Below are 10,707 nucleotides of genomic sequence, written 5' to 3' on the forward strand. Positions count from 1 at the left end.
TGTTGCATGCAGTATGCATACAATATATCTGCTGTGCAGAGGATTGTGGGTCAGAACAGCCAGAAAAGCATGCTGGCTTTCATTCTGTAAAATGTGACCAGATGTAGTCGGACATCCTGGTAGCTTTGGCATACTGCATTTGACATACTATGTATTGGGACATGAGAAATCTTTTTTTCTGGCATACTAAGTAGTATGGTAGTATGGGTATTGGAACGCACAGTATGTTTCCTCATTTACAAACGGAGCCTCGGTTCAAACCTGCTCCACATTTGAAAACATTTCAGTTTTCAGTTGTAAAATATTTCTTGGCTCCTCAGGCTTTGGTGATGGCTCCACATTTCTCATAAACTCTTCCTCATCCGGGACAGGAACAGGAAACGTCAGGTTTTCTACTGTGAGAGTTAGCCGAGCTTTATTGGAATGGTTTGCATGTTTCCAACATTTATAATGAAGTTAGCACTAATGCCAGCTAGCAAATAAGACTTTTTAAGCTATGTTTTTTTTGTTCTTAGCATACTTTTTGCCCAATTTGGTACGCCCGTTTCCTTATGCCCTGCAGACCTGGGGAGGGTGTAGACAGCTATGTTCAACCTCTGTGTACAGACATGGGCTGCGATCGAAAAGTCAAAAAAATTACGTCCTTTCCTAACCACTTTTCCTCGACCTCGATGGAAAACGTCATGAGGTCAAGGAAAGATGTGAAGAAGAATTCAGATTACTTAGGAAAAGACAACCGTGGTGTTAAGAGAATCCGACTGCCAAAACTACAATGTTCTGAAGATGGTCTAAGACGGTGTTAGAGAGAGATACGACATGTTCTTCTGCTGCTACACTCTACATCAACATATAATAAATGACTATCTGACCTAACGTGGACAACCGGAGAAAAGTATCACTTCATTACCAAGGTTGGAATGGAAATAAAAAAGGATATATATGATATATTGAGTTAATTATTGGAGTTATGGAGAAGGAGTTTAGGACCATATGTGTAGGCTGTACTTCTTCCTTCTCCTTTTCAGACATTTAATATTGATTTATGTTGATTATTTGTTAATTGTTTGCTATATGTTTACTGTTCATTTTATCTGTTATTCTTGTTTTGTCTTTTACTTAGGTATTTGTTACACGTTCAAAATAATTAAAAGTAAGGTCAAACTAAATAGTTTTGTCGTTTCGGCCGCAAGGAATTGTGGGACGGCATTATCTCCTTTCCTTTTGGTAAAGGATGCTCCGGTGTATCCTACGCTAAAGGAGATAATAAAGGAAGCATTGAAGCACCTTTCCTTAACATTTAGAGGATTCAAACAGCTCTTATCACGGCTGCTACTGAGATACTTCCGGGTCATTTCACTCCGTTAGGAACCTTCCTGAAAAGACTTTTCGACCGCAGCCATTGCTTCACACTTTCTTTCCACGATAACATGCGGGAGGTTCATGAGTTTTTCCTCGCCAAAATGTAGCATATCTTTGGAGCGTTATCTAGTGTTCTTCCCGACAAGCTAACATGACATTGATTTTCTTAGGTTTTCTAGTTTGATGTGATACCAGTATCTTCACTCTCGCTTTAAGACTGAGCCCGCTACCACCTCTGAACGACAGACTAGCATTCAGACCCGACGGCGGGCTGTCGGATTGTTAAGCAGTTAATAGTTTATATAATACAAGATTGATATTTGACGTCTGTGTATCGATACAATATTGCCACGCGAAATATCGCAATACTATGCTGTATTGATTTTTCCCTGAAATGTGTCCAGCTCCTGTTCTGACTGTCCTTTCTTTATCTGTTCATCCAGAGGGCGTACCCCAGGTGTTTTACTTTGGACCGTGTGGTAAATACAATGCTATGGTTCTGGAGCTACTGGGACCCAGCTTAGAAGATCTGTTTGACCTCTGTGACCGGACCTTCTCTCTAAAGACTGTACTCATGATAGCCATACAACTGGTAAGACAAACACATATAAAATCTATTTTTATTTTATTTTTATCTCAAAAACACTTGTAGTTTATTTTTGGATTACTTAGCGCTGTCTTTTGTTTTGCTCCTTAGATAACCCGCATGGAGTTTGTCCACACCAGAAGCCTGATCTATCGAGACGTGAAGCCTGAGAACTTCCTGGTGGGCCGACCCGGCTCCAAACGGCAACACACCATCCACATCATAGACTTTGGCCTGGCGAAAGAATACATAGACCCAGAGACCAAGAAACACATCCCATACAGAGAACACAAGAGTCTGACTGGAACTGCTAGATATATGAGCATCAATACACATCTGGGGAAAGGTGAGCTGCTCCCTCGTGCTACATGTGCACACATGTACCACTCTTAACGCAAATCATAGATCCATACCATATCACCCGTAGATGTCTAAGGCTTTGTAAGAACTGTGTTTCCCTAATTGAATTTGCAGGCGTGCTCAACACATAGTTTGCCTTGACAACATTCATCTGTCCTGACTGAGAGCAATTTAAAGCCTTTGTTGTTGTTCTGTGTTTCAGAGCAAAGCAGGCGGGATGACCTGGAAGCTCTGGGCCACATGTTCATGTACTTCCTGCGAGGCAGCCTACCCTGGCAGGGGCTCAAGGTGAGGAGGCAGTCGACCAGCCGTCCTGTGTGTTTTGTTTTGTTTCCCCCCCTTCATCACCTCTGTGAATAAATTCCACCGTGTCTCTGTCTTCATTAGGCTGACACTCTGAAAGAACGTTATCAGAAGATCGGAGACACCAAGAGAGACACACCGATAGAGGTCCTCTGTGAAAGCTTCCCAGGTTCGTATACACACGCTTCGACAAAAAACAAAAAGTGTTTCTGCACAGCTGTTGCATAAATGATCAGGTTAGCATATGTTGATCAAATCTTGCGTGTGTTTCTCTGTGTGTGCGTGGGTTTGGTGCCTGTGTGTATGCAACAGAAGAAATGGCCACCTACCTGCGGTACGTGCGTCGCCTGGACTTCTTCGAGAAGCCGGATTACGACTACCTGAGGAAACTCTTTACGGACCTCTTTGACAGAAACGGATACATCTTCGACTACCAGTACGACTGGACTGGAAAGCCACTGGTTAGTGTGGAGCGGGTGTTTTGTGCTGTCTGAGCTGAACTCAAAGAGTGACACATAATCATATGGCTGATCTATTGTGTAAACAGGAAGTGATAAAGTAGTCGTGCTATTATTTAGGGCCGCTAAAGCAATAATACATTTGTTTTAACGCTTTCTTTAATGCATTTACGCATAACTTGTAGGTTTTAGCGGGCTCAGTTTTAAAGCTGGAGTGAAGATACTTTGATCATATGAAATTGGAAAACCTGATGAATCCATTGGTACCATGTCAGACTACCTCGTCGCTAAGGAGGCCAAATAACGCTCCAAACTTGCGCCAAATTTTGGCGAAAACTGGAAAAACTGTCATTTTCAAAGGGGTCCCTTGACCTCTGACCTCCAGATATGTGAATGTAAATGGGTTCTATGGGTACCCACGAGTCTCCCCTTTACAGACATGCCCACTTCATGATAATCACATGCAGTTTGGGGCAAGTCATAGTCAAGTCAGCACACTGACACACTGACAGCTGTTGTTGCCTGTTGGGCTGCAGTTTGCCATGTTATGATTTGAGCATATTGTTTTATGCTAAATGCAGTACCTGTGAGGGTTTCTGGATCAATATCTGTCATTGTTTGTGTTGTTAATGGATTTCCAATTATAAATATATACATACATTTGCATAAAGCAGCATATTTGCCCACTCCCATGTTGATAAGAGTATTAAATACTTGACAAATCTCCATTTAAGGTACATTTTTAACTGATAAAAATGAATCGCAATTAACAATTTTAATTTATTGACAGCCCTAATATTAATTTCTCTTATCTCCAAAAAGTGAAAGACACTTCCTCCTCCATTCTTTGTGAAGTGTAATCTGAATTTACTCACTTTTGAGTGAGTTCAACAGACAATATTGAAGTTCAAATAACGTGAGCTTTGAGTTCAGCGGTGAGGTTTTGAACTTTGAGTTGTTCACAATGCTGCAACATTCAGCGTCATCGCTCTCACGCTTCTACATCAGTATTTAAATGGCAACATAATAGTTTATTGTAGGGGGGGGCCTCTAGTGTACGACAGCGTTATCCATCAAGATCAATAATAGGATGTAAAGAAACGTCATGTTACCAAATGTGCATTTCCTCACTCTGATCCCATGTTGATGATCCCACTTCCTGTGTGTTTAGCCCACTCCTATTGGTCCGGTGGCCAGCGAGACTCCACTTCAGACGAGCAACCGAGAGAAAGCACCGCAGACCAAAAACCAGGTACACTCACTCTGAACAAATAATGCAACATGATGCACGTGTTGCACATTCACATGATTTATTACAGTCTGAGTATTTGAGAGAGATTCTGTATATATTTGCCAAACTGTCAATACCAGCTTAAAAAAACACGTATGTGCCAGACTAGTGAAAAAGTAACACTGTACGTCAGCCTCACACACACACACACACACACACACACACACACACACACACACACACACACACACACACACACACACGCACACACAAACACACACACACACACGCACACACACACACACACACACGCGCACACACACACACACACACACACGCACACACACACACACATGAAGCAGCCCTGCCTCTCCTTCACTCTCCTGCTCCCTCAGCTCTTGTCACTTTCTTGTTTGCTCCACTTGCAAAACAAAGCCGTGTTGGCCGTGTCGCAGGGTTAACTGGCTTCGGTTTCTTTATCAATCATCACCAAATAATCGGCACTAAAAGAAAGCAGCAAATATGCAAGAGGTGATCCAAACTGTTAAAAGGAACAATATGCAGCACTGACGGCTAGTGGTTTAAAATGGGTACTGCAGGCCACATTCAAAATATTGGGAGAGAGAGTTGTCTCTCTGTTTTTTGAACATTACAGCATGTAAACCCATGTTAAACCCAAAATACAAGTATGAACCTGAAAATTAGCATGATAGGTGCATTTGAATACAGTGGATGGATCCCAAATTGGGAAATTCTGATGTTACAGCAGCAGGTTATTCAGACAAAGCACAGGGACAGTAAATATATAATAAAAAACACTAGAGATAATATCTGTAGTGTACACACAATATAAAGAATATATTAGAATACACTATAAATGTACCAGACTACTACCACTAGCTTAGAAAATATTAAATATGAACATAGAATAACAATAACATACTATATACAATACAATAACAAAGTGTGCAAGTTACAATTTTTCTTAAAGGGACTGTTTGTATCTTCTTACCGAACAAATCATTGCGGTTCGGTGTCCCATGCACGCTCGCGTGTGGCTACGCTGTTCAGACTCAGACTCCAACACAAACTACACGGAAGCACCAAAACCGCAAAGTTCTATCTAGTGAAGCCCGTCTGTTAAACAGTGTTGGCCGCGGTTGGAGGATGCGGGGGAGACCGTAGCTTTGGTCTCCAGGACCGAAGTCTCTGCTGTACTCTGTTCCTCTGCCTGCCTTCACTCACACACCGCGCTCGTTCTAGCTATTTCGCTCCACTCTCACGTGCATGCTGCTCACTCCACACTGCAGAAGAGTTCGTAGCTCTGAGAATATCTAGTGAATGTTCAGTGGATGTTAATAACTGCTGCAGCTCCTCCAGACCAACAGAGGTTTCCCGTGTCTCGTGTAGTGAAGGCGGGGCTCCTCAGCAAGTAACATTATCGTCTCCGACCAAAACTCCGGTGTCTCCCCTGTTCCCTCCGGCCGCGGTCGGGAGGCTGAAGCAGGAAAAGCCAACACTAGGATCAGCATTGATTCATGGAGAGACCTCTGTCTGGTCAGCTAACATTACTGCCAAGCAGCTGAAATATAGAGTGATATTGTGCTTTTAGCTGACGTGTGTCGCCTCACTGTTTTGAGCGATGCTCATTCACGTCTATGTAGAGCGAGCACAAGCGCGAGCAACAATACGCTGACTTTCGTTGACTTAACGGCCACAGGTGTCGCTGTTAACAAGCACTTTCTGATTCTTACATAGAGTCCCTTTAAAATAAAATGAAATGAGGTGGTAAACCAATGTGCGAGTGTGGTTGAGACAGACACTATAGAGCTGAGAGTTCTCTGTTAGACGGAGGTGAGGTGTTGTAGAGGGTTATAGATCCTTTAACGGACTAGAATAAAGTCCTCCTGTACCACCTCGATAGTTAATGGTTAAGTTATATTGCCTGTGTAAAGTATTGGCTGGACTTTGTCTATCTATTCACACGAGGAGCGCAGAGACCCGCTGATCCCAGCAGGACGTCAGTAGAGTAGGCGGTCCTTAATGTGGCCCAGACCACCTCTGAATATGGTCTGAAAGATCCGATCTCAATGCATCTCGAGTGCGTTCACACCTGTACTTAGAGCTGTCCACTTGTGATCGGATCACTGAGGACGCATGTTAACACCAGGTCTGAACAGGACCACAGAACATAGACCACCTCCTTCCCCCTTTTTTGCATGGGGCCTCCACACATGCAGAGTCTCCTTGTGCACTCTCACTGTATCGCACACTTGAGTGCTCACCCTCCTGTTGCTCCTCCACCAAATACTGACTCTGAACTCACTATTTCTTTTCTCTTTCCTCATTCTTTTCTCTCCTCCTCACCGTGCTGCTGCTCTCCTCACTGCTTTCCCTTCTCCTCTCCTCTCTTTTCCACCCTGTCCCCTCCCCTTTCCACGGCGAGCCTCCTCTTCCATCTTACCGTTCCTCTTCATCTTTTCCCTCCTCCACCACCTCCACCTCCACCTCTTCCTCCTCTTCCTCCTCCACCTCTTCCTCCTCCTCCTCCCTCCCTCCTCGTTTCTCCTGCGATCGGCTCCTCTAGTCTCCAGAGGGGAAAGGCAGTGAGTCGCAGCCCACTCCAGTGACCAATCGAGAGCTGCTGGGCTCCCATCTCACTGCTGATAGGCTGGGCGGGTCCGTCCAGGTACTGAGAGGACGGGTTAGCTCCGCTGGCTTCTTGTCTGTCTGCCTACTTGTCTGTCTGCCTGCATGACTTTCTCTGAGACGACGCAGGGGCTGATCTCAAGTCTGTTTTCTCACAACAACTCAATAATTCCCTCACATGGGACTATTGTAATAGATTCTAAATTAAACCTTCCACGTTTTACACACCTTTACGTTTACACACCATATGTTAGGCAATGTGTTTTTTTTTTTTTAAACTACTCCCTTTTTCACATTAAAATAATGGAGACTTTATGCAAGGGGACAGAAGGTTGTGGCCTGGCTTCTCTATTGCTCTTATTGAACTGTTTGGCTTTCAGCTAGTGCTGACTTGGCCATGATCGAGCCACGGTGCAGAGGTGAATGTGGTGCTGTGAAGTGGATGTTTATTGAGTATTTACATGTGACGTAATCCATGTCGAATCATATTTGGATTCAATGCATTCTGAGGCACTAGTAGTTTCCCTGTGCTAAGCTGGGCGTACACTGTACTAGGGATGCTAATTTAGAAAGATTTTCTTAACCGATAACCGACCCTCGTTAACCGATTATTAACCCTTAACCGACGAGATTTGTGCGTCGCATGCAGCGGTGCACCAGCTGCAGTGTATGAGCACAACAGACAACTGAGTCCCCAGATCACCCGTCTGAGGGAGCGTTAACTTAGCGGTGTTGCGTGTAGTGTGGCGGACACGCAGCCACTTTCCCAGTAAAAGTCTCCACCGCACATTTAGTTTAGTTTAGCAGGTTGTCAGCTGTGTGTCTGCCCGGCGTAAATTTAGCGACAAACGTTGTGTGTATTTGTGCTACGTTAGCAGCTCTAGCATTGCCGGAGGATTCGCGCTCACCGCCGCCGCCGCCACACACGTACAGTCTGCGTATCTTAAGCGAGTGTCCGACAGACCCCGTGTGTGTGTGTTGGAGGTGAGTGTGAGGTTGTTGGTGGCGTTATAGCTGTGAACGTAGGTGTAGCAGTGTGTGTACAGTTTATTTGTCGGTGAATAAATGCTACGAAACTACAATTCCTCCGCTCCGCTCAAACGAGCCGGAGAGACCGTAGCCGACTTCCTGTATCCTGCAACTCTGGCTCTGCCTCTTAAGGTGGGCTGTTAAGGTGGACCAGCTTTTCTCCTAAAAGTGCTCCTCTGAGCCGCTCAGCTTTTGAAGTAATTATTAATATTCCTTTTAACCGTTTTAACCGATAACGTTAATTGGTTAAAATGCTTAATGTCAGTTAACGGTTAATTATTAACATCCCTTATACTGTACAATTTCAGCCCGCCTCTGGCCCGAATTTTGAGCCGCACGCCTCATTTTAGAGTCAGTCATGCAGTCCCCGCCACCTGCGAGTCCATATAACGTTACGCCGCTGCCTCTTTTTTTTTAGACGTTTCAGCAGACAGGATGGCACAGATGATCCAAGATCTATTTTACACGTACAGTGTGAGCACTAAGGTCGTGGCTGACGATCGGACCGTACAGTGTGAGCACGTAAATTGGCGTAAAAGCAAAACACATTTCAGGCATGACAGGCGCACTGAAGGGATGGGAAATATTCAAAAGAAAAAGGAAAATAGGTGAAATGTGTAAAGGAACTAAAAACAGGTGCAGCAGGACTGTACTAGCATATGAATGATGTCAGAGCGGCTGCTGTTAAAGAGTGAAGTTAAACAGTTTCAAGGCCACAAAGTCGTCGTTGCTTTTTGTTTTAAGTCATGACGCAGAGGTGTCGCTATTTTGCATGGCAGCAAAATGAATGTTGACAATGGCTGTATCTGTGGAGGTGTGAGGCTTCCCCGGAGGTCACAGCTCTTATGGACTATTTTTAAGACCACGTCCACATTAAGCTGGCTACATTTGAAAACAGTCTTGTCCTCTGTGAGGATGGAGAGCAGGACGCAGATGGACGTTTAACTAGCTGAGACTCAGCACAGTAACTGGGCTCTCACAAGAAGAGACTTTTATCTGCCTCTCAGTTGTTTTGGTGCATTTTTCACATAAGTTTTCAGATGTATCTGCCTTAGTGTGGACGTAATGCAAGTCTTTTTTAATTGTTGTCCCACCAATATCGGACGTTGGCACGCCTGTACTCATCCCTCCCCCATTTCTCACCTCCAGGTGATGAGTTCAACCAATGGGGAGCTGAATACAGACGACCCCACTGCAGGACACTCCAACGCACCAATCACAGCCAATGCAGAGGTGGAGGTGGCTGATGATACCAAGTAAGGACAAACACACACACACTCACACACACACACACACACACACACACACACACACACACCTTAAAGAGGACGCCAACACCTGCAACTCTTCTTTTAACCGTTAATCTTTAAAATATCCAAATTTAGATTTATGGTACGTGTCCACAGGGGCGTTTTTATATCACGAGGGGACGCGCCGCTTCCCAGCATTGGACGCCTGATGGGCTGTCACTAGAAACAAGGCTCTCTCCACCTTCTATGGGTACCCACGAGTCTCCCCTTTACAGACATGCCCACTTTATGATCATCACATGCAGTTTGGGGCAAGTCATAGTCAAGTCAGCACACTGACACACTGACAGCTGTTTTTTGTTGCCATGTTATGAGCCTGTTTTTTATGCTAAATGCAGTACCTGTGAGGGTTTCTGGACAATATGTGTCATTGTTTTGTCTTGTTAATTGATTTCCAATGAGTAAGTCAAATGAGAAAGTTATCTCCATCTGGTGTGCGGTGCTTTTCAAACTGATCTCAACGTGGCTGCCGGGTCACAAACTTTCTCATTTTCCAGCTAAACAGTTCACTACAAGATGATTCTGAAAACATTTGAGGAGAGAAATAGGCATCACAGTAACAGAATATTGATTCATATTTGATCAGCGCTGCCTAGTTTGACCGTCTGATCGGAGTTTGTGATTCGTGATTGACAGCTGCCTCTGTTGAATGAACAGCCAATAGGAACGCTCTCTCTCTGAAGTGACCTGTGATTGGCCAAAGTCTCCCGTCACGGGTTAGATTTTCTAAAGCCTGAAAACAGAGCCATGAGGAGCAGAAGTCTCTCAGAACACTTGAATTACAATATGCTGAAAGGTTATTATGCAATTTTTTGCCCAATGATGACAACACAAATATAGTGCCTACTGCCGCTTTAAGAAAACATCTCTGTTTGGTCCCCGCAAAAATCAAACCATAATCATTTTACTGTGTTTCTTTAAATGAAAATGAAAAATGATCACTCTCTCACATCCCAATTGATTTCATGTCTGTTAATGATGCTTTGTGTGTTGCAGGTGCTGCTGTTTCTTCAAGAGGAGGAAGAGGAAAGCTCTCCAGAGACACAAATGAAGACGAGAGAGAAACCCTGGTCTCTTTGTGCTTCTCTCTCTCTCTCTCTCTCTGTCTGTCTCTCTCTCTCTGTCTCTCTCTCTCTCTCTCTCTCTCTGTCTCTCTCTCTCTCTCTCTCTCTCTGTCTCTCTCTCTCTCTCTCTCTCTGTCTCTCTCTCTCTCTCTCTGTGTCTCTCTCTCTGTCTCTCTCTCTCTGTCTCTCTCTCTCTCTCTCTCTGTGTCTCTCTCTCTCTCTCTCTGTGTCTCTCTCTCTGTCTCTCTCTCTCTCTCTCTCTCTCTCTCTCTCTGTGTCTCTCTCTCTCTCTCTCTCTGTCTCTCTCTCTCTCTCTCTCTCTCTCTCTCTCTCTCTCTCTCTCTCTGTCTCTCTCTCT

General features: G+C 44.4%; 1 protein-coding gene across 4 annotated transcripts; it reads left to right on the forward strand.

The window, feature by feature from the left end:
• The first annotated feature begins 1,580 nt into the window (after window positions 1-1,580).
• LOC141776451 (casein kinase I-like) lies at window positions 1,581-10,388 on the forward strand. 4 transcript variants are annotated; one of them, XM_074650063.1, is made up of 9 exons: window positions 1,581-1,951; window positions 2,057-2,291; window positions 2,508-2,593; window positions 2,693-2,777; window positions 2,921-3,069; window positions 4,238-4,318; window positions 6,885-6,986; window positions 9,125-9,231; window positions 10,282-10,388. In XM_074650063.1, exons 1-9 carry the CDS (start codon window positions 1,754-1,756, stop codon window positions 10,334-10,336), a joined length of 1,098 nt encoding a protein of 365 aa, XP_074506164.1. In that variant the 5' UTR covers window positions 1,581-1,753; the 3' UTR covers window positions 10,337-10,388. The 4 variants fall into 4 exon arrangements, with proteins under 4 accessions (XP_074506164.1, XP_074506165.1, XP_074506166.1 ...); XM_074650064.1 differs by having other exon boundaries at window positions 1,602-1,951; window positions 2,924-3,069; window positions 10,282-10,387; XM_074650065.1 differs by lacking the exon at window positions 6,885-6,986 and having other exon boundaries at window positions 1,611-1,951; window positions 10,282-10,387.
• The last annotated feature ends 319 nt before the right edge of the window (window positions 10,389-10,707 follow it).

Source organism: Sebastes fasciatus, chromosome 11, assembly GCF_043250625.1.
Source record: "Sebastes fasciatus isolate fSebFas1 chromosome 11, fSebFas1.pri, whole genome shotgun sequence".
Classification (NCBI taxonomy): Eukaryota; Metazoa; Chordata; class Actinopteri; order Perciformes; family Sebastidae; genus Sebastes; species Sebastes fasciatus.

Coding starts and splice junctions, on each gene's coding strand:
- LOC141776451 (XM_074650063.1), top strand. CDS start 1,754: ATGTGTCCAGCTCCTGTTCTGACTGTCCTTTCTTTATCTGTTCATCCA. Junction 3,070..4,237: donor ACTGGACTGGAAAGCCACTG/GTTAGTGTGGAG, acceptor CTGTGTGTTTAG/CCCACTCCTATTGGTCCGGT. Junction 4,319..6,884: donor CACCGCAGACCAAAAACCAG/GTACACTCACTC, acceptor CGGCTCCTCTAG/TCTCCAGAGGGGAAAGGCAG.